General features: G+C 42.2%; 1 protein-coding gene across 2 annotated transcripts in view; it reads left to right on the forward strand.

Moving 5' to 3' along the window:
* Nucleotides 1-25039, forward strand: part of LOC146780368 (hydroperoxide isomerase ALOXE3-like) — a 202061-nt gene that overhangs the window by 145855 nt on the left and 31167 nt on the right. For both annotated transcript variants that reach the window (XM_085639758.1, XM_085639757.1), the window contains exons 3-6: nt 8026-8110; nt 13417-13539; nt 14499-14602; nt 17341-17513. In XM_085639758.1, the coding sequence (XP_085495884.1) occupies nt 8026-8110; nt 13417-13539; nt 14499-14602; nt 17341-17513 (485 nt within the window). The remainder of the gene's footprint in view (nt 1-8025; nt 8111-13416; nt 13540-14498; nt 14603-17340; nt 17514-25039) is intronic.

Below are 25039 nucleotides of genomic sequence, written 5' to 3' on the forward strand. Positions count from 1 at the left end.
CCACCTTTTTGTAAGAACAACTTATTGTATTTTGCAGCTTGAATGCACTTTTGTGGTGTATTCTGCATTTTATATGGGTATAGATGTTACATTGAAGTAAAATAGGTGTTTTTCCAAATTCATAGCGGATTAGATCTACACACTCCATACACTAATAGACCAATGTACTCAAGCCACAAATGGGGGAATGTTGGCTTGCTTTCACAAGTCTCATAATACTCCATCTCAACTGGGCATTTTGACCTTGTTACTTAAGCTCCTTTAAAGTAGCATTGGGTGTTCATTATATAAGGCAATGTATGAATTATGCTTCCAGATCAAATACAGTGTTACCTGAAATGTGGCCCTTTAAGGCATGTGAACATGTGGTACAGATTTGGTGTCTGAGCTCTGTTCTTTTTAATATGGACCTGGATGACACAACTATCAATCTGGAGAAAGCCAGTTGGAAGACCACTTCTACCAGGCTGTACATGTTTTCTTCTCTGTGCTTAATGTTTAGTGCTCCTATTTCCCACAGAAGACTTTCAATTAATCCTAGACATCCAAGAAAAGTATAGCGGTGTGTAATCCCTAAAATCAAACATAGCAAATCTTTCAGAATAAAGCAAGAAACCAGAATGCAATTAACACTTAAGGCCAAACCATGAAATATATCTATATTTTACATGTATTTGTAAGAATGAATGTCCTTCAGAAAACAATTCATGCATTTTGTTATAATTCTAATATTTATTATAAATTGGTTATAAGAAATATGGTTAATACTTCATGGCCCCCTCCTTTATGGCAGTGAAGGCCTGGAACATACTCTGATCCAATATTTTTTTTAACTTACAGAACCCCAGCTGAAAATATGCATTTACCATTATACACCTTTGTATGCCAGAAGTAGAGAGGCAACAGATGGTTATGAATAAAGACATTTAACATAAACAATGCTTATGGGTCTTGATTATTGAAGCAATATTTTTCTTTATTGGGTATTTCCAAGATAATGCATCCAACACGTTTCACCTTACAAAGGCTTCATCAGGGCCAGAGATTTGAATCACTGGGGATGCAAGTATCTTCTTGGTGTGAAATAAATAGAATCACCGTCTAAAAAACACATGTGGTTCAATATTCGGTCCTGATGAAAAATGTGATCATTCAGGGGCCACTGTGTATATCATCCGGTTAAAGAATCCGTGGCATAAATCCAAGTAGATTAATCATACCACAATCATGTGGTTCTCAATCACACAATCTCTAGGGAATAGTGTCTACTGTGTGTTCCTCTAAAACCGCACTCCCACGAGGAACAGCTGCAGGTGCCCCAAATTCTAAGACTCCTTGAAGTCCTGTTTGGGCTGTGTACAGCACCCCAAATTCACGTCCTGTCTACCACAGTGTTGGTTGGTCGGACACTATCCCATTGAGGTTGTGTGATTGAGAACCAAAGGTATACAAACGTGTTTTATGTATTGTCAATGTGCAGCAGACCATTGAGGTGGGCAATGGTTTCTCTGCTTTTTTTTTTTTGTTTTTGTCTATTGCAGTGACTGCTTTAGGCCGTGCAGCATTGAATTCCTTGGCTGCATCCCTTATGTTTACCATTTATGCACCAAATGTTATCATTCATAGAAACAAGAACGTGACTGATATCTCATACCTTCAAGCATAAGAAAGGTGCACAAATTTCAGGTCTTTTCTAATAAATTGGCCACATGTTTGTCCTCCAAGCATAAAACACAACCGGAATATAAAAACCCAGAACGTTTACTGCTTCAAGACAGGCATAAAGAACCTAAGGATGAACATACCTTGACATTAGTGGATATGGGGCACATTATTAAAAAGAGGCTACAGCCTTGCACTGCATTTACGGGGAATAAAAAGACTAATCTCAAACTATGACTTAATATAGTGTAGGGTGTCGCTTGGTTTGAAATGAAGATGCACAGACTCTGGAGGAGCTGAACATTAGAAGCAATGCATCATGGATTTCCTGGAAGATGAAACTCACTTTCTCACTCGACCAACTATGCAGCAATTCAAGAGGCACTACTTCATGTATGTGACTTTTTTAAATTACTAACATACATTTGAAGCAAACTGTGACCAGAGTAGAGCTTCATTCCCCCTCTATCACCCACATTACAGTAGCAGAAGATTACAGAAGCTGCCTCATCTGCCAACAGTAACTCATTACAGTTTTGTTTTTTTCATGGTACAATTTCGTTTTAGAGTAACTTGGCATTAAGTATTGCAATACTTTGATTACATTTTTAAGGTCATGTTAATACCCATTGCAATATTTTTTCCTAAACCATTAAACACCTGTTCTACATACCTGTAACAGTGATAAATGTCAAGGTTAAATCAAAATTACTAGCAGGCTTCTACTTTTTAGTTGGACCTCATAGCTGACTGTATTTAATACAGAGCCTATGGTTTTCTATAGTGGACTTTTTAACATTTTTGTTTTCAACTCCTTCCAGCCAGTGGATGTTGCTGCCGTAATCCCTCCTCATGGAACATTTTGAGTTTGTGTACAAAAGGGAAATTAGAAGTAATTCCTAACACTTTAAGTAAGCCATGAGGGATGTTTACCCCCATGGGTGGTAGTTTATTTGAGCACACCAATGTTTTACCATATCTCCTGTAGGCCATCACTTGCATATGAATGCTAGTGTGTAGATTTTAAATTCTTTGTTACAACATTCCCATGAATTGACAGTGTGGGCCAGTTATTCCAGAACGCATACTAGATTGTTTGTATTGGGTTGAAACCATGGCAGGACATATTGGACATTAGGTATACAGGAATAGTGATCCTTTTTGTTGTTTGCAATATTTCAAACCCATTATATTGTATTAATGTGTCTGTTTTCCTAAATACCTAGAAATACAATGCAACTCGACATAAAACCCCTAAACGTAGATTATGTCCTACAGCCAAGGCCATGAAAAATCATGCCCTGCCCTCTCTCTGGAGTCTTTTCTGTGTTTCCATATTTTGATGAACGTTATGTAAAGCTCTTTCCCTGATGGGGAAAATTTGCATCGATGCACAAAACATGTACTATATAGTTTGATGATTGGCTTTAATTATTTTATCAGGGAGGATCTCCAGCTCATATGGACTTGAGATTTGCTGCACCAGTCAACAAAATTCTTTAATGAAGTTGTAATTGTTATGTTCAAAACTATGCCAGCAGTCTGTTGCAGGAAAACCCTAAAGTTATCGAATGATGGCCCTTCTGTTCTTGTGGCTCACCTGGGAACATTGAATGGCTGGCAAAGATTTTAACTGCTCCATACTATCAAATATTGGAAAGTAATTGCATGGTTCACTTTCTAATCTATGAAAGCAAATGTTGTTGTGTTGTGGGTGGTTGAATATTGTTTGGTACTGGTCTGAAGCTGTGGTTATCGGAGCAGGAGCCAGAAAGTCCGTCTTACCCTGAATACAGTCTTAATATGGATTAGGCATGAACAACCACTCTTCTCTAGGAACCAGCCACACTCCAATCAGGACCTCTTTCTCATGCATAGACCAGCATTCAGTCCTTCAGTTGGTTAAGGTGAACAGCAATGCTATGTGGCAAACAGGTGGCACGGATCCGTCTAGACCACAGTACATAGAATGAAGGGAGTGAAACATACATTCTTTAACAGGTAATGTAACCATGCTGTGCAAACTATAATGTAAATTGGTAAAGGGTGTGGCATAACGATGGGAGCTGCCAACTTTGAAACTGAGTGAGGGGCCAGGTTCTAATCTCGGTGTCTGCTCAATATTCTGGGCAAATCACTTCGTCTCCCTGTGCCCAACAAAAATGAATGAGTCCTTGTATAATGTAACTGGTGCTCATGTAAAGTGGTCGAATACCTTTTGGGGTGAGTTTGCGCTATATAAAACTACAAAAAAGTGGTCGCTAGTAAATCATTTCTTCTCTTGGTGGCTACAGAACTACTCACTATGTGCTAAAACACATAAAATGTGTATGTCATAAATGTGTATATATACGGTTTTGCTGAAACCAGTCCATGGTTGATGTCGTCTTGGTTACAATGAGAGCAGACTCCTCTACTCAACCAAACTCTACTCTCACACCTCCCCTGTGTGAGTAGTTGGCCTGGCACATGCTGTCCACTAGTTATAGTGGGCACCTTGCACCAGTCCAAACCACCCTTATTGTTGATAGGTTTAAAGACAACCTTTATTGAAAGCTATCCTAGTGGTAGCTATGAAGAGCAGCCTTCAGGCTAAGTCTTGAAGGAGAGTAAAGCAGCTTGGTTTACCAGATTATAACCTCTTGAATCACTAAATGAAAGGGGAACCACACAAGGTGTATATATATATATATATATATATATATATATAAAATAAGAGAGGACTTTGAACAAACCCCTTTAGACTTAGGGGGTTCTAGGGCCAGCACCCACAGGAGCACCCTGGTACTTGAGTTACCTCACCCAGGGAAGCTGGGTGCATAGGTGTCAAATGGTGTCGGGAATCGTTGTTGATTTCAATGGCGATCTGCTGCAAAGTGCTGCTGCCGGCAAGAAGAAAAGTGTCAAGTGCGATCTAAGCCTGGATCGAAGATCAGAAGAACCTGAAAGTAGAGGGGACAGAGAATGGGTCACTTGCCAGTGACCAGGGGCACGATAGACGAATGCCCATCGATGTCTGGTGTTTCAAGTGTGAGGAGGTGAAGCTTGACTCTGCAGCCACGAGGACCAGGAGGCATCGACCACAACCAGGAGCTGGATTCGAGCTGTCCCACGAAGGATGTCGAGTGCTGCAGTGTCTGTGCTCGGATTGATCACAAGCCTTGGCAACAGCAACCCATACAGAAAGAGGAAAGATGCTTTGTGTGGACCAGCAAGGTCCTCGGGACTCCCCAAGTGATGGAGAGTCAGGACACATCTAGAGCAACCAAGGAAGCTCAATTAAAGTTAAAGTTGCCTTCACAGAGAACCACCAGTCGACAGACCAGGAATCGCGAAGAGACCTCGAGAGAAAACACAAAGGGCCAGCTCACGGAACACTCATGGAGTGTAGGCGGGCAATCTTCAGTGCAAATGCTGCTCAGGGTCAGGACTACAATTAACCCAAAGCTCAGCTGCAGGAGTTGTAGGAAAGCTGATGCTTCTGCAAAGGGACGCGGTGTCCAGGGTTTCCGGTTGCACGGTTGCCATGAGGGATACGGACCTCAGACTTGCTGTGGGCACTGATCGACCTCTGCAACACAGAAGGTGGGTTTCCGTGGTCTTAAAGTTCTTCAGAGTCCTCAGGAGCTTCGGAGATGCAAACTGGTCAGATCCGTCTTTGGTGCCTGCCTTGCAGGGAAGTAACTCCTTTACTCCAAGTGAGATTCCATAGTCATCTAGTTCAATGTAGATCGTCGAAGTTCCGGGATTCAGTATCAGTTTCGTCCAGGTGTAATCTAAAGTCCTGTAGCCAGGGATTCCTATCTCATACCCAAGGAAGGGGTGGGACAAACTCTAGGGACCCACCTATGGGAGGGTCAGGAAAGGGAGGTGGCTACACCCATTTCCTTTGTCCAGTTTTGTGCCAGAGCTGGAGCTAGTAGCCCCTGCAGCCGGTTTGAGCTGGGCTATCCACAGGGACACCAAATGTGCCCCAGTGCTGAACTTCAAAGCACTCTTGGAGTGCACCCACCAAGCCCCAATACACTAAAGCCTGTCTGGGAGGTGGTGGCACCTCCCTGTGACAGGAAACCTATTGCCCAGGCCTCCCCTGCCAGAGTTTCGTCCAGCAGCAGGAGGGCAGACTCGTGTCTGTGGCTGGCAGCATCCATTTTGTGATGCCAGGGCTCTGTTAGCTGGTACCGGGTATACCGGTGCTGTCATGTGTCTCCCTCTAGAAGGGTGGGATCATACTCCCACACCAGTTACTGGTCTGGGGGTATGATTCCAAGGTGTTTGACACCAAACACAACATGTTTCTATGCAGCCATCCCAAAGTTAGCATTTACCGTTTGGTTATAATGCACTTGAGTATATGGTTTGGCTGCATCACTAACAACCCAGGAATAAAGGTTTCGAAGGCTGCAGAGGGGCTCTGCTCATGAATGGGCACCCGCTCACATACAACCCAGCACCCTGCCTTCAGGATTAGTAAGGCCTGCCATAGGGGTGACTGATAGGTTTATATGTGCACTGATGGAGAGATATAGTGAACCTATATCTCAGTAAGGGGTGCATGTACCCCCTTACCCAGGCTGCAGTAGCAGTCCTGTGGTGTCATTTTGGGAGGCTTTCCAGGGGTGGCATAATACATGCTGCAGCTCCAGGTAGGCCTCTGGGGTGCCTATGCCCTGGGTACATAGTATACCATACACTAGGGACTTATAAGGGTACCCCAGAATCCAATCTGGAGTGTACCTAAAGTAATTGTAATCAATTTAAGGGAGAAAGCAGATAGGCTGGAGTCCCAGCCAGACTAAGTTGAAAACCAGCAAAACACCAGGAAAAAAGTGGGGGCAACCATGCAGTCAGATTCCACCTTCCTACACCCTGCAAATGCAGAACCTATCTAGTGGCTGGGTCATCTGCCTCTTTCAAAACCTGAAATAACGTATCCCTCCTCATCAATGACACTGCCTCAGTTCTTGTCTTCTCAAACTGAAGATCTGACTCTTCACCTAGTCTCTGTCCTAGCTTGGCCCAAACACACTTCATCACTCCGATATCCTCGAGGGGGAGTGGTGTGCTCTACAAACACCAGAAAAAAATAGGCTGTTGCACCCCAGCTCCTCTGTATTAACTTAGTACTAGCACTCCACAAAGGAACACCTTGTTAGTTTCACTGACTTTTATAGAGCACTAGGTTTTGTGTGGAAGGGAAGACTGTTGAGAGCAGGGAGTATTTCAAAGTAAGATTTAATTTCCTTATCGCCATAGCTTTTCTTGCCAAAGTCCAGCTGACTTCAAGAACATTCACTCAGTACTCTATAATGTACCAAACAGCACAGAACATTGCTAAAGAAATTCTATAGAGGTGCAGTGAGAAATCGTGTGGGCACAGCAGTACACCACATTGTCATTGAATTAGCTCAAATACAGAGGACATAGGAGTGTAGAGTTCTATAAAGGGGAAAATAGGTTAGGATCCCATCTAATTTGATGAAAGCATCTCCTGAATCATAAGTGGTTCTTTCAATTCACAAGTCTGGGTTGATGGTGCTCCACAATCTGGGTTACTGCACTGCAATGTATCAGTCATGTTTCCTGCTCTTAAATTGTCATTAATACATCAGGAGTGTGATTGATGAGAGATTACTGCCTGAAGAGCAGTGTAGGGCAAGTTTCTGCAAGTATTCTGGGCTTTTGCCCCACTTTCATTCATGGACTGAAGAGAACCTTAGATTTGGTCCTGAATTCCTTTGGAAGCCAGTGAACATTCAGGGAGAGCTTGATGATGTCTTAACATTTGTTAGAGTTCTTGCATATTCCAAACTGCCTGGGTCTGTAGCTTGGCAATAAGGTTCTCAGTCTAGCAAAGTTGATGTTGTAGTAGCCTGACTTGTTGGGACCAGGGCTTTTGTCCACTCCATATTAAGGTCCTTTAGAAGTACTGGAAGACTTTTTTATTGTACGGGGATGTGGTGATTAATACCAGTGACCAATGTGTCCTTTTTTGCAGAGAAAAGACTTTGGGAGGGGTGGTTATGAGGGTGTTTGGTGAACAGATTTTCAGTGTCCAAGGTATCCTTTGTTATTTATTTTCTTTACAAGTAAGATGGCAGAAGGCTGGTAACCAAACTAAGCTTGAACACCTTATAGAAGTGAAATGTACCACAACTTGTCCTTGGATAATTTCAAATGTGTTGCCCGTTATTCCTGTTCTTCTATACCTGGGACAGGTTGATGTCGCCTGAATCACATTTTCTTAGAATCTGATACCTATCAAATGCAATCTCATGTAGCTTTTTATTGTTCTTGCATGATATTTTCCATTTATTAAATGAAAGACTTCTCTAAACAACAGTTTTTTAACATTTGGAGCAGCTACCCTGGCCTCTGTCGAAGTTCACAAACCCCTCCTCCTAAGGTGGCGAGAGAACGAGCTGAAAGAAAGAAGAGAGACATACAAGTGAGTTATTCTAGGTTATGTGAACCTATATTGTGCTAACACTTTAGCAACTGAGATACAAAAATCTCTCCCTGTAGTTCTTAGAAGGTCCTTACAGGACATCCTTATACTGTTGGCACTTTATTGATGACCATTTATACAGGAAAACTAACACGTAATTTATAAGTTAGCTTGCAGCTAAATATGAAGTAGCGTTTAAGGGAAGTTTTTGCTTTCACGGGGGGGAGGGGGGGTGATGGTATTTTCTTCAGTCAACAGTGAAACTGTGGTATTTAATGATTTCCTCTGTGGGTTATCTGATTATTGTAAAACAAGAACTCTGGTTACTTACTTTGACTTTCGTGAGTCTTTCCCCCCCCCCCCCTTACATCGTTGCTGTTCCTTCTGATCCTTGTTGCAGATGGGCTATCCCTAGTAGAAATATTTAAGGGGCACTGCAATCTTCTAAATAAAATACTATATGGTGCAGATCCCATCCCACATTACCACACCTCAGGCACCCAATTCCCCTTTTCCTGTTTGGGAACATTTTCCAAAATGTACCCTTTGCCACTTGCCTTGGTGTTTACCACTGTGTGTTCAGCACACTCCCCATTGAGTTTTGTGCTAATAAGCACCTCTACATAGACCTATACATACAGCTGATAGGCCCGGCAGATGCAGTTGCCCTTGTCGGGATCAGAGTGACTTTTAGGGCAATCTGGCAGTGCCCAAAAGGCTGGTCTGAGAGGAGTGTGTGTGGGCTGTTTGTTTTTGGGGGGATGGGCTGTTTGTGGGTCTGTTTTATGGTCTGGTGGGCGAGCTTTAACTGTTTATCTCCAATTACCAAAAAAAGTGCATGTAGAAAATGCAAATGCATGCAGTATCCCATACCTTGCCAAACATCTGTACAGCTTGTCTTTCCACGTTTAATGGCATTGTCAATGAAACCCACCATAAACTTCGATCCTATTCCCTCCAAGATACTGAAAGAGATCCATCCCTAACTCCCCTATGGGCAAACATTGTGAAGGCATGTTTCCAACAAGGATCCCTCCCGGAATGCCTGAAAATGGGCCACGTTTCTCACTACAACAAAAAAAAAAAAAAACGGGCACCGACCAGAATGACCAACAATTTCTGACCTATATTCAATTTGCCTTTCCTGGGTAAATTAGTTGACAAATGCGCCCATGAGCAACTATGTGAACACATCGAGAATTTTGACGAACACCAGTCAGGTTTTAGGGTGGACACGATATTGAGGTCGCCATTCAAAACATTCCTGATATACACATTTCATTAGACCAAAACAAATCCTATCTGCTAATGCTTCTGGATATAACAGCATCATTTAAAATGGCCAGTCATAAACGCCTCAGAGAAACTCTTGAATCAAGAATGGGCTGATCAGGAGCGATACTCAACTGGTTCACCTCCTACTTGCCAGAAACGACGACAAGTTAAAATCAACACCACCCTATCTGTATCTCACATCAACAGGAGCATTTTGCAACGATCTACAATCTCACCAACGCTCATCAATCTGTACATGGAAACACTCCTGGAAATGCTTAAACAATCAAACATCCTCGTACCACATGTACACTGGTGATACGCAACTCTACATCAAACTCTCCTCTCAAGGATATACGGAGACTGGATGACACCCTAATAAAAACACAGGACTGGCTGGCACTCAACCATTTAAAACTAAATCCGATGAGCAGATTCATTCTTTTCTTCCCACCCATTAGAAACCAACAATCTCAATCATGGTCCTATAATTCTCAAATCGCTAAACTGCAAACCAACCATCTGTGACTCCGTAACATCACTAGGCATCATACTAGACTGCAAGCTCGCATACAAGCTACAACCACAAGCACTAACACACATCTGCACCTTCTAACAAAAATAAAACCCTTTTCACTGATTGGAGACCTCAAAACAGCGACTCAATTTCTAGTGCTCCTAAAATTGGACTATGTGAATGCCACACTCGTAGGTCTACTGAAAGCCAGCCTTTCCCCAATGAAAGTGACAAATGCAGCAGCAAAATGTTTAACACACACCCAGCATTATGACTGCATTTTCCCTTCACTCGGAACCCTCAACTGTCTTAGTCGAAGCTAGGATCCAATTGAAGGTTTCATGCATTACACACAAACCTTTATGCAATGCTGGTCCTAAATACATGGCGGATATGAATATGATCAAACTATCACCCGGAGAAAGGGATTTTAGAAGTTCTAAATCCATCATAATAAAACCAGCCAGTTAAAAAGAAAGTAAGACACAAGGTTGCACATTTGCTGTATCTGCTCCTAAAACATGGAACTCCCTACCTCCCTCAATTAGAGCAATTACCTCCCTCAGGATCTTCAGAATAAAATAAAATCCCTACTACTAGAGAGACATGTTGCATAAAATCTGTCGCATTTTGCATAAGAAGTGTCTTTCACCCAGTTTCGTATTGTATCTTATTGATGATATTTCTTATTGCATCCTATTGTTTTGGTACTTTGATCTTCAACTGCTATGTGCAGGTTATCATTAGAAATGGGTGCTTTACTGTACTGCAACCCTTATTAGCTCTCTGTACAGTGCTCTGATACCTTGGTCTTGTTTCCGCTTTAAAACCCAATAAATACTGTATTATTTGATTCAACACCACACTGTAGTACACCCCTCTTCTCTATACCACCCTGTTCATAAACACATTACATCCACCACCACAAGGACCATTTTGTACAGCACCTTAACACAACTTCCATAATGACCAGGATACTTTGCTATCTCACCAGATATGAGAAGGTAGATGTGGACAAAAAATGCGGGGATAAACTTAAAATCTGAAGTCTAAGTTAGCAGCTTTTAAATCGGGGGAGGGGGGGGTTATGATACAGTGATTTGTTGATACTCAATGATATTAAACATATAATGTTGCCAACCTTTTTCATATCATTGGATATTTATTTGCATGCCAAATGCATATACCAGAAGGTGATTCCAGTCTAGCTACTGCTGACCCTGGTAGCATAGTAGGTATAAATGCTGGAGCATTAGCTTGACCAGCCGCTCATTATGGCAGGTTTCAGGGGGCTAATTTTATTTCCTATCCCTTCTGTGTAGAGTTCTAGAACTCCATCTTTAAAACATTTGTTTCACTGTGCATAAAACAAGTGTGGCTATAGGCCTTCCGGGAGGGTGCTGGAATTGGTCGTCTTACTTTGACCTGTTGTCTGAGGGGGTAGAAGAAAGCCAGACATGCAACATTCAGCCCTGTGCCAGATCATTCCACATCCTCCTTACAACACACAACCAATCCACAACAAACCATAGCACCAGATACTATGCAGCATTACGTCCCCAAATGCTGCATCACATCTCATGCAAACTGTACCACATCGTAGCACTAAACGCCATATCATATATGACCACAGTACATAATGTATTTCATCACGTACCAAGCTTGACCAATAAATACACCTTATCCCATTGCGCAATACATTACACTTCTCTGAATGTCATGCTTTGCATCACATAGTACTGCATGCCAAACCACACTAAATCCCACATTGCATCATATTAAATATCATTACTCTAGAACACCCAATCGTACTACACCATATTACTCACTGCTGCCACATATCACATGAGAGGCTACCTCTGTACATATGCTACATTTCACCTGCCAAAACGTCAAACTTGTTTCACAAGCATAGATGCCCTTCAGCCTTTGGAGCTAGCTTCAACAGGGGGGTGGGGTCTTGTTTGCAGAGACTAAAGAGGCTACCTCAATCTACTTCACAACTCTCTCTCGCACAAGAGGGACTTGCAGGCAAATGTCGATCTCCAGGAGTAGGCAAAAAATTACAGGAGTAAGCCCGCTAACCCAGGTGAGACTGGGTACAGTTTATATAAAAAAACAGGCTCGTCTGAAAACCATTAGAAAGGTCAATTTTAAGGTAATGGCGAAAAATCACAAGGGAGGGAACAAAGGGAGACCACAAACTGATTGGTGCAAGGAAAAAGAATGACTTTATATAAGTAGTTAAACAGCACTACCATATAATTAAATAAATATTGACCATACCAAACAGGTGTGCACTGGACGTGCAAGTGACAGTGGGTGACAGTGACACAAGGGTGAAAAACAGCGTAAACGGCGCAATAGGACAAATAATAAACGTGGTCGATGATACAAAATATGTACAAGGTCAATATGTCATTTAAGTCAGTTAGTTTGACCACAACAGCGCCAAAGTTCTGAGCTGGGTAGTTGACGGCCTTTCAACTTGATCAATTTCAAGTCCTCATCAGGACAAAAGGTCACTTGATCTGGAAATAGTGAGGGCCGATTGGATTAGGGATTTGAGAAATTAATTCAGGCCGCCGGTACAGGGAGGGTAAGTAAATCACGAAGGAGAGGCGGCAAGCGGACAAATTAAGCGTCTGCGTCTTCCGCTTCATTCGTCCCTAATCCAAGCGGCCCTCACTCGGCCACAGCCCGGATCTCTGGAATCAGACGCCTCCTCCCAGATCTTCGTACCTAGGATCTTGTGGACCCCATCAGTGATTGGATCACCTCAACCCCGGATGCCTTCCACCACTGGGGGGACTTTTGCTTCTAATCAGGATCTCAATTGGTTCCCCTGCCCTTGACTGTCCCCTCGTGCTGGACTATCTAATTTTCCCTGGCCACCACGTGCCCAGCATCCTGCACTAGTTCCAAATCAAATTTTCCAGATGAGACATTGTTTTTTTTATATAAAATGATCTCCAGGAGTAACCACTTGTAGATCTAATACAGTGATGCATTACTCAAAGAAAATGCCACCTGATGTAAACAAACTGTGATGTGATTGGTCAGCAACAGAAGCTGAATCGTTGCGGATCACCCAGTGGGAGGTCTATCGAAAAACAGTTGAGGGTTTTATTTAAGGCAAGCATTTATTCTGCTTCATGAAGAGGGGCTTAAGGTCCAGAAGTAAACAAAGGGAGCACATACTGTGCTGGGTATAAAACAAACTTGAACAAGGAAGTGTAGGTAATGATTGCAAAATGTTTGGGCTGCTAGTTCCAAACCTAAGGATCTAAGATGCGGCAAGGCACCCCGCCTCTACCCAACACACTGCCCATGCCTTCACTCACACGCATTTTTTATTGTTGTGATTACCTGGGATTGTTCATTGAATAACAATGTAATATATATGGCAGGCCTTTTGCTGTACCTATAAGGCCGGTTTCTAGACCCCTTTTCAGACTGAAGTATTCATTGACACTTTTCTCCTGTCTTTTCTCTATCCTTTGATCCCTGCCAGGTGGAGAGTGTACCACAAAGCCTTTCCAAGATGCATTGATGTTGGTAACGCCACAGAACTAGACTCGAACGTTAAATACTCCATTACCAAATCCCTTCATTTTGCCCTCAGGAAGAATGCTTCGTAAGTATTGAGTGTTATGGTGATCACAACAAATATGTTGGTGCTTCATACGGAGCCATGCCCGCTATAGCACTTGGTCTTCTTATAAGACCGCAATAGTGGCCTGTTCCAATGGAAATCCTGCATGACTCAAGGTTTTTCTTAATTTCAAGATTTGCTCTAGCTGCTAGCATTGACTTTCCAGTGTTCAAAAAGCATGGTTCCTGCTTTAAGAACCATAGTACGAATGGGCAGCCATTTTGTTGAGCTTCATTTAAAATGAACCACGTCCTGCATCCACTGGAATGAAGAGTGAGGGGAAAAACTTTGGTCTTATTCTAATCTCATTCGGTCATTGTAAGTCTAAGATTCCCTCCAGTGTTTGCCATTTAAGCGTTCAGTTATATGTGCATGTGATGCACAAGCATTCTTTCATTCTTATCTGCATGCATCTTGTTTCCTTGATTTGGCTGAATTACCCAGAGGTGACTGTGTTAAATTAAGCCATTAACTCTAATAGCAGAGGTAGCTTTAAAGATTGGTTTGGTGTATATGAAGCCAAGCCTGAACTTACTGCCCAACCACTGAAACATGGGGGGTTGGGGTGGGGAGACACAGCAGTCATGAATTATATCATTTAAATAGCTTACTACTTCTGACTCCTAACTCACTGCCCCAACCTTAGTTTTTGTCATGCCTCTTTGTCCTTGAAGTATACTTGCATTAGAAAATGTTTGCATTTAACATATTTTATAAAGTTTGGAAAAAGTATTTCATACAGCGTTATTCCTCCTTTATTCTAGTAGTTACCTTTCAAAGCCTCTCTAATTTTGTACTGCTTTGACACAATCCGCATATGTTAACAAATGGCGATAGCGTTCATGTTTAACAGAATCCATCTTTTGAAAAACCACAGAACACCTCAAATACCCTTTCATGCATTATACTTATCGTGATGTGATGGGCACTCATTCTCCTAGAACGCTAGAAATGAAACTGAAAGGATTTTTTGGACGTCAGGAATCCTGGAAATCACTTGAAGACCTCAAGAGGGTTTTATGGACTCATAAAACTGCTACTTCTGGTAAGAAATTTCCTTTGACGAGGCAGTGGGTACATTATGTGTCTAGCTCACTTTAAGCAGTCTGACCTCTGAGCGTTGACTGGCATTACAGCAATTTTTACAATTCAGTTTAAGGATTGCCAAATATCTAACACCCAGTTTTATGAATATTTATCTAGCTGGTGGGCTTGTTATCTATTCGAAATCTACCTTTATTGGCTCTTTCCTGCTTGTAGGGTGCTTGAGTGTTTTATTGGAGATAGGAGAGGAATGGGTGATCTTGGTGGCCCTTGAAAGCCTTGGGCACATCACTGTTTAATCTGGTCCAGCATTGTGATTATACACCTGAGTAACCAATTACAATGCATTAAAATTAGAGTACCTTTGTCAAACTTAGATTATTGCTTAACTTCAGAAATAGCCTTAGAGTTTATGGGAGTACATGGCAGCAGGGAGCACCATTGTCTGTGTGTCCTTCTGAGAAATATAAGCTTTTTTGCAGTTTTATATAGTGCTACCTGGCCCAGGGACTTTGAGCTACTTTAAACAAGCACCATTTATATTATGCAAGGTCAGATGCCTTTTATTAGGCACAAGGAGGTTAAACGATTTTTACAGGATATTTAGCAGACACTGGACCTTTGAACCTGCTTCCAAAGGTCCAAAGCTGGCAACTCTGGATGAAACGCCACACCTTCTCCTCTTGGAGATGCACTCAGGTGGCAGCATCCATTGCTTCGCTCTCAAACACACCATTGATACTGAGGCGACTGTTCCCACTTCCACGTTATTACTCACCAAATGTTGTTCACACACTCACTGTAAAATACTGTAAAATACTTTACAATCTAACCTCTCGCTACTGTTAGAGGAAATCATTTAAAATGCACCACTACTTATACGGTGTACCTGGCTTGTGATCTACTCTTGTGACTTTAAGTGAAGTTATGGTGTCCATATTGGCTGTTAGCTCTGTTTCAGTGTGAAAAAATAAAGACAAAAAAACAGCAAACAGAATTAAGGATATAACTCTTATGTTGGATTTTTTGGGGAAAAAAACCTCTATTCTATAACAAATAAAACAAGCTCTTTCTATCAACCAGACCTAATGGTCTCTGACTATTCTTACATCAAACTAACTGAGGAGGAGCATTGACTCATAACCCTACACATGAACTTTCCCTTGAGGCCATAGAGGTCCAGTGCCTCGAGCCAATCTCCTCTAAAAATAATTTATATATACATTGGACAATTCTATCTGGATCTGGGACCCCTGGACCTTGTAAACTCAGCATCATGGTGTCCATATTGGTTTGGGTTTAAGCTTATTGAACGCTGTGGGGCTCAAGGTGAATATCTGTTGCAAACACTCATTCTGTGAGGGCTGGGCTGCCATCTCCTGTCACATCACTTGTGCCACACACCGCCATGGAGTGGTGTGCTCATGTGGTGGTCACAGACGAGAACGCCTTTACTTATAAGCTTGCACTGGTGAATGTAAAGAAAAGCAACAAAATGTCACTCACCCAGAATCCTACCTCAAACACTAAAGGCCCGATTCCTATGTCGGACGGACCATAGTTCGTTCGACATCAGTTTGGAACTGGAACCAAACGACCTCCTGTAGTTTGTTCCTGCCCAGGAAGTAGGATGCGACCGAACCCTGTTAGGTGGCAATCCTATACTTTACAGTGAGAGCATGCTCTCATTGCAAAGAGCAGAGGTGCAGTTCATCCCTGCACCCCACCGGGTGCAGGGATGGACGGGGGGGGCACCCATGGGGGCCCTGCTGGGGGCCACCAGAGACAGATTCCTGATGTCTTTCTGTGTCAGAAAGGCTGGCACAGAAAGGCAGTGCGAACCTTTCATCGTTCTCCCTCCAGTCAGAAAGAGATGGCCGAGGAATTACTGCAGGGTTTCCGAATGGCAGAAGGGCTCTCCAAGCCCATTGGAGGCCATTCGGCAAACTAAATCAGATTCCTTTCAGACCAACCTCCAACAAAATCCCACCTTTCAATCCTTATTTCCTCCCTTGGGGTGAAGCCCTAATCCTTTGTGAGATGTTGCTGCCCCCACACATTCTTCGTCCAGAGCAGTCCGCTGACCCCCGTTCTCAGTCTTTTAGGCTTTCAAAGGGGCAAGGTCAAGTCCTCCTCCTGGATTTGGTTACTTTAAAAGGATGCTGCGCCAGTCCTGAGCATGGGTTTTCCCCCATCATGGTAGTGGTCCCTGCTGAGGGGTGAAGTGTGTATGCTCTCTTCATCTCCCAAACTTCACTTATTCCCTGGTGCTGATGTTCGTACATCCTGGAGCCCTACAGGCATGTAATCCGTGGACCCTGATAGTCCGGCTTTACCTCCGCTGCCTGCTCTTCTTAGCACTTAACACATTCCTTCCCCTTTCTTCCTTGAGTTGCCGTGCGCATGCTTAACCCATCACGTGCTGTTAGCTGAAAATTGTGGTAGGTAGGTTCTGAGTCTGTCCACACTGTTCATGCTGTGTGCTCCCTGTGTTAAGAATAAACAAATTTATAGTACCATGTCTACTACAAACATTATACATATTAATTTCCAATTCCATCAAATACAGAAAACACTCACTGGAAAATAAGCTCTAAATGGACAAATACTAAAGTAGGGCAGCAGATTTTGGAGAGAAGTATGTGAGAAGAACCTATCCTCTTAAGGATAATAGCACTCAGAAATAAATATTTTGTAGACCGTGTATTCTTATTCACATTACTGTGCTCTGTTGCCTAGAGTATGTGTCCCAACACTGGAGAGAAGATGCATTCTTTGGGTACCAGTTCCTCAATGGCGTTGATCCAATGATGATCAAGAAGTGTAACGAAATCCCAGACAACTTCCCAGTGACGGACAGCATGGTGGCCAGCATCCTGGGGCCAAAGACCAACCTTACTGCAGAGTTACAGGTGTGTACATTTGATCTTGGTTTCCAAAAGCCTGCAAACGGGAGGGGTGTGTGTGTGTGTGTATGTATGTGTATGTGTATATATATGTGTGTATGTGTGTATATATATATATGTGTATATATATGTATATGTATATATATATATATATATATATATATATATATATACTATGATTCAGCTGGAGGCTCCACCAGTTCTTTCTTTTTTTGGTGTCTTTACAGTGTAACTGTCTTCAAGAGCTATTGTTGCTAGCTCTTAAACCTGCATGTAATGTAGGGTTGCCCTCTGCCAAGAGGACTTTCTCTCTGTCCTCCTGTTTTTTGCTGTCTAGTCTATCCTATACTTAACACCTCTCGTGCATTGAATGACATTAAATTCTTTATCTCAAATATGCATTGTGTACAGCAAAAAATTATATTTGTTTTTTTATCAAAGCAGCAAGCTGCTCCAGCATAGCACATTCAGTAGGAGTGCAAGTTTCTTTCACACACATAGTGCAATACAGCACTGACCATAGCAGTAAAGTTATATGCACGCGCAACAGCAGCAGATGCACAAATGATGAAATCTAGTTTAGCTTCTTTAACTGAAAATTCTTGTTACTCTCTGGACACTCAGCATGTCAAAAGGCAGATCTGTTTACTGTGCTAGTGCTTGTTTTAGAATATCATAAGATAAATGTTAGTTACTTAACCAGGCTTTGTCGGGGGTTGCAGCCTATGTGAGTCTTTATTATACCTCAGATCTCTGGATATGTGTTAGTAATTTGAGTGTTGCATTCTTTTCAATTGAGACCTGACCAGCATTTGTAGTGTTGATGTTAACTAGTGTTTGTTTAGGGTGCAGATATCATTGGTGTAGTCTAGTAGAGTTTTGGCCAGCAGTAGTTGGATGCCAGAGCCATTCTGAATGGTTTGAGAGCTCTGGGTGAGTGATGTCCTCTTGTGGGAAGAGTATTGTTGTGCATGAGGGCTGCAGATGTGCTCAGTTTAGGTTGCATTGGCTCAGCAGGTCTAAGAAATTATATTGGAGACGGGAGAGAGGTGTGTGTGTGGGATATCCTTTGTGAAAAGTTCAGCCTGATAAGTTAGGGCTGTAGTTGTGTTCCAACCATACCTTGTTTATTCTGCTGATCATGATAGTATTGGAAAGATGTTTAGCTAAAATAGAGCTTGCTGTCTATAAATGCCCTGGCCTTGAGTAGCAGTCTAAGGTTATAATGGCCAGGTTACTCTGTTTTATCTTTCTGCAGCAGAATGACTGGCTCAGAATTTAGCTTTAAAATGTACTTTTGGATAGCACAAAATTGTAATTGGCTTGTCTGGCAGCCAGATTTTGCACTGCTCCAAACAGGTGTGTCACAAAGAGCTTTCTGTCTAGATATCGACTCACACATTAAGTTGTCATGCAGAGTATCTTATTAACAGCACATCCTTCTGTTGCCATATTTTACTATAGTTCAAATATGGCCACCTCATTCTAGGTAATAATATTTGTTTTAATTTGTAATGTGAGTTTCACTATGTGGACCACTGCTTGGTTTGGGAATGATATGCAAAATATTCACCATATTGGCGTCCATCTTTTTGCTGGACATGCTCCAGCTTGGCTAAAGTCTTTACTAGAAGACAGGACTTCCCAGATCTTTGAGGGGGATTGCACATTGGCCAATTTCCCTCTTAAATATGAAGTTCTTCAGGGCTCTGCTTTGAATACCACTCTGTTCAATATATATGAGACCTCTTTCAGATATTGTCCTCTGTTTCGGGATCTCAATAATATCCTATGCAGATGATGCACAATTAGTTTTCTCGTTCCCAGAGTCAGGGTTCCGCATTGCTCTCTCTAGGTCCCTACCTAGAGATGACTAAGATTGCTGTCAAGAGTAAAATATGGAGGGCGCACCTTCTCATAACACCACAAAAATGTGGAACAGTCTTCCGATGTCTCTTTGTTCAGTCGAAAAGGAACCTTTAATCTAGAAATCCCTGAAAACCTGGCTATTCCATAATGTGTCTCGTAAACTCCTCCTAAAGCTGAGTGAATGTCTCTGTGCCGCACTACCAGAGCTGAGATGCCTACAGGTAACGATGCGATAAACAAGTGCTTTTAGAATAGGAACTTTGAAATGTAGAACATTACTTAAATTTGCATTCTATATGAAGTGCGTGAATGTGATATTTTAAGATCTGGAAACGTTTTGAATTACTAAATGTAAGAAACCATAAATATACCTCATGCTTATGTCCATTGAGCTTGATTGGCCCATGTTGCAATCTCTACTAGTCTAAACCCAAGTAATGCATACCAGGTCTTTATTCCTGACACAGGAGTCTGTTTCAGAACAATTGGATACTACTAGGTTGCACGATGACCGGCCCAGTAGGGTGCAGTTGGAGCATGTATTATGTGACCAGTTTCAGAGGCAGCCTTTAATGTTCTTTAATGACAGATATCAAGTTTCTGATAATAGGCTGCCCTTTTGCCCCATCAAAGCACTGAAGGTGACCTGCTCTGCATCCGTTTCTGTCTATTGTCTGTGAGCAATCCTGTAGCAGTAGATTTAAAAGCCCTTTTAGTCCTGTAACCTGCTTTCATTCAGCCTGCAAAATGACAAGCTCTTTAAAAAAATGCTCTATTTCTGTGCCAGTGCTCTACACCATCTAGCTTGATCAAACCCCTATGTAAGTGTGAGGACCGGTTCCATTTCCCCATGTACACTCCAGACCTTTATAGATATGTTATTTCTATAGTATGTACCTAGCCATATATTGGTAAATCTTGTTGCTGTTGTCTGAGAGTAGAGCACCAAACTGTTCCATGTGAATGCCAAAGATGACCGGAGACAGTATGAAAGCGTAGGACTCCACATGTGGTGGGGATCTTTTGAGACTTGGAGGTGCCCATGTTAGGAAACTGGTGTTTGGAAAGGTGGGTAGAGAACCAGTGAAGGACCTTTTCCAATGAACCCCATTGTCACAGCCCAAGGGTGCGTGATTGAGACCGTCAAATGTGGTGACGGCAGCTGAGAGGTCAGCAATAGCAGAAAACTGGGTTCATCTCCATCTATGATCAAGAGGGCAAGGTCTACAATGTACAAGGTGTACCTTGTAGTTTCCATGCCGTGGCGTGATCTGAAGCCAGATGTGATAGTTGTGCAGGAGATACTTATAATTGATTGTGGAGTTGAGCATAAACTGCTATTTCAATGATATTGCTGTTGAATGGTAGGTGAGTGATGGTCCAGTAGTTGGCGAAGTCATCTCGGTCTAGTGTAGGTTTGTTTAGGAGTGGGAGGATCTCTCCTGTCTTCAGAGATTCTGAGAAGATTCCTTGAGTGAAGGAAGCATTCACATTGGTAAGTAGGGGGAAGAGCATCCCCAGAGATTTGAAGGATGATAAGACCTCTTCAGAAATAGCTTTGGGGAAGTCGAGCAGATCAGTCCGATCTGGGAGAGTTAAGGCAGTGAAGGCGGACTACTGCAGGATTCTTTAGGAAGAGGTGGGTGCACAAGATGAAGCATGTTTTGCATTAGTGAAATACTTAAAATCTATCCGTGCATCATTGTGACAGACATTGATGGTACTGCACATTTCTGTGAAGATTATCTGAGTCCAGCAGGGGGTTGATGGCATACTGGTCTTCCACAGCTTTCTAATTCTGTTGGTGGCTATGTTGTTTGGGTTGGCATAGTACTTTGTTTTGACTGATGTGATGAGCTATCTATGTTGCAAAAAGGGACTTCAGTATTAAGAGGTCCTGGGAAGTTCTGTTTATCTTCTATTTTCTTTTCTGTCTGCAAATGGGTTGTCAGCAACGTCATCAGAATGCCAGGTGCTGTAGACTTTGGCATGCACTTCTATGTTGTAATTGGAGTGTGGATGTTCACAAAGTTTTCCAAAACAACGTTGACCTTGTTCAGAATGGTGTTTGCATTGAATGTGAAGTAGATGGGGTGAAAAATGTGTTCAAGCTTTAGTTTGTGCATGGATAAATGCTAGCAGAATATGAAGGTTTGATCTTCTCTTTTGTGCTGACCTTGATTTAAAAGTAGTACATTGTCCTCCCCATCTCCCTGCTCAAAGTGGTCGGTCCAGTTCAAGAGCAGAAGTGGTTTTCATTGGATTGTTGGTGGTGATTAGAGAAGGTCAAGGTTGTGGCCTTTTTGGTGGTTGTGTGACACACTACCATATTGTGCATCTTGAGTGGGGATTTTATTTTTTGAGCTATTATTTTGAATTGTTTCTGTCACCCTACGTGGGTGGTATGGGCATGTCAGATGGACGAGATATTGAGGTGAACAGAGAATTCATCCATGTAGTCTCTGAATGCAAATTTCTTGAAGTATACGAAAATACTGGGTAGAACAAGTCCTGCCTTCAATTAAACCAGGTTTAACCTTATGCCTATCTGCTTTCTTGGCTGCGATTTCTGGAAAGCAGCAGGGGCATTTGGGAATGGGCCACATACTTCACTCTCCCTCAGTGCCGTAAAAGTCATGCGCTTTAGTCCCTTGAGTTTTACCCTGCCTCTAGTTGGAGCAGGAAAATCTTGTGACAGATGCCTTTCATGTGATAAAGGATAGGATGCCTACTGTCTCCCCAACCTCTTGAAAGTGGGAGTATGACATTATGCCTCCTGCCTTCTCTGACTACTTGAAGTCAAAAGGTAATTACGCCATTGGTTTCATCCAGTCAGTCATAGTCTTTATTCGGTTTAAGTGCAAACCATAAAAGCATACTACAATAAATACATTTTAAAAATACAAAGTTCATTATATAAAATTACTACGCCTAAAAAACACATTGACACAAGTAAATTTAACAGGGCAACGTGTCCAGTTAAAAGCATTAAAAGGGTACAGTTCATTTCTTCAAGGAGCGAATTACCACAGTTAAAAAGTTCGCAATATTAAAAGTTTCCCATACATCATTTAACAACTGAAGATATAAAAAAGCAGGTCTCACTTGAACAAAGCCTTTGTTTCTTAATATAGGGAATAAAAAGCGTTTCCTAATATCAATAAAGTGCTCACAGAAGAAGAAAAAGTGCATCATATCCTGAGGGGAAAAATTATCACAAGAACAAGGGCCAAAGTCCAGGGCCCTTTTCCAACCTTTCTTATCTCCAATCAGGAGATGTAATTGATTTAATCTAAATCTAGTTAGAAGGAAACGGTGATTTGCATTTGTGACAAATCCTAAATAAGGTTCCATGGAGGGTCTTGTTTTACAGAGCTGGTGGGCCCTAACGGTGCCCTTAACCAGCTCCTTCCCTTCCCTATCCATGGTGGATATGTACATAAATGTTTCTTTACACCATTTAATGTCGCCTTTTACCAGGGTCTCAGGAGAATGAAATATTTCAGGTCTACCAAGCTTAATAGCCAAGTTCCGAATATATTTCAGCCAGGGTATATGCAACCCATAGTCTAGCAACATACAGTCTCTCAGAATTGTATGATTCAGGTGTAAATCCGGGTTAGCCAAATGCTAATCCATTTCAATAGCGGGGCCAGGGCAATACTATCTTCTAGAAAACCGATTCCAAGTTCCTGGTGGACATTATAGTTAGCAGTTGAGATCGGGACTGAGAGGAGGTTTTTTAAGAACCTATCCTCGACAGTCTGAATGCTTTTGGCATTTTTAATGCCCCATATCTCAGCTCCGTATAAAGCTATAGAAAGACACTTAGCTTTATAAACCTGGATAAGGGCCCTCATTGGTCTGGCACCTAGCTTTCTGGCGAAACCCAGAACACCCACAGTTGCTCTTGAAAAAACAATCTTTTTTGCCATTATTTGGGTTACCCAAGAATCTCGGTCGTCAAAAAGAACGCCCAAATAAGGAAAAGAAGATACACTGGATAATTGGTGACCCCCGCAAAAAAAGGTTTTAGATTTGGCGGATTTAGGGCCAATAACCATGACATGTGATTTAACAAAGTTAACAGATAAGTCCAAAGCCTTCATAAAATCAGCAAATGAATCGAGCAGTAGCTGAAGGCCCACTCCCGTTCTAGCAATTAGGGCGGCGTCGTCCGCATATAAAAGGGCAGGGATTAAACATTTCGCTGCACGGGGGATATCATTACATGAGGCGTTTAGGGTATTGTCTAGTTCATTTATGTACAATGTAAAAAGGAGAGGTGCCAAAATGCACCCCTGCCTAACCCCATTTGATATGGGTATATCTTTTGTACAATTACCCCTTTGGTCATAGCGAACTGTTGCTGATAACTCTCTATGTAGATCCGCTAAGAAGTAGACGATGTCTTTGTCTACTCCAAGGGATAGGAGCAGGGACCACAGTTTTGACCTATTTACACGGTCAAAGGCCGATGACAAATCCATGAAGGCAACCAACAAGGTTCCCTTCTTGGCCACCGTGTATTTGCCAATTAATAGTTGTAGATTTAGACATTGGTCTATGGTACCCATCCCTTTTCTAAATCCGTACTGGACCTTAGAGAGTTTTCCCGATTCCTCTAACCAACCGTTCAGTTGGGCAAGGACCACCCTCCCCAATACTTTCACGGAAGAATCTATAAGGGAGATTGGACGGTAGCAGCTCGGGTCGCCTCTATCCCCCTTTTTAAAAATAGAAATGACATATTTCGCCCACGTCGACGGTAGGCCCAGTTGACATGCGTTTGTGAAAACATTAAATAAGATTTTGGACCAGAGTTTTATATCTGATTTAAAAAGATCTGCCGGGACTCCATCAGGTCCCGGCGCCTTATTGCTTGTCATTTGCATGATGGCATTTGTGACCTCTAGTTCTGTGAAGGACAGGGTATAACTCTCCAGGTTAAGTGAGGACCCCACCCTCGGACCATCTCCATCATACACCTGTTTAAAATGGGTATACCATTTATCTTCTTGGATACCGCAGTCAAGCTCATTATTACTTTTACCATTAAAAAAAGGCTTGTTTACGATAGACCAAAATTTTGCACTATTTTTGATAACATCAATGGACAGGAGTTCATTCCATGCCTCATCCCTAATTTCATTTTTACGCTTATTCTGAGCCATTTTATAGGCCTTCCTACATAAGGCAATTTCTGCTCTATCTAGTGGGACCGCTTTCAGAGCTGTCATTAACTTCCGTTGGGCGGATGAGCAGCTGTGATCAAACCATTTCTCCCCATTTATGGGTTTAACCTTACATACTTTTTTAAGATCACTATTTACCTGACAGCAAATTTTATCATAAGCTGTCAGGACTGCATCACCAAGGATCCCATCTTGCAGACACAAGTGTATTTCATCCCCAACCGTTCCCCACAAGTTCTCAATAAAATCCTTTGGGACCACCTGACACCATTTCAGGCGACGTGTTTGGTCAGTTGGCCTTATGTCCAGAGTTCTGACAGTAGGATTATCAGATTCTCTTTTCTTAAGATCATCAGTCAGAATTAACTGGACAGGGTTATGATCACTATAAATAGACCATTTTACCTTGTATTGACTTACATTATCTACTAAATTAGAGCTAACAAAAATGTAGTCAATGGTGGAACC

The sequence above is a fragment of the Triturus cristatus genome, chromosome 12 (assembly GCF_964204655.1).
Source record: "Triturus cristatus chromosome 12, aTriCri1.1, whole genome shotgun sequence".
NCBI classification, from domain to species: Eukaryota; Metazoa; Chordata; class Amphibia; order Caudata; family Salamandridae; genus Triturus; species Triturus cristatus.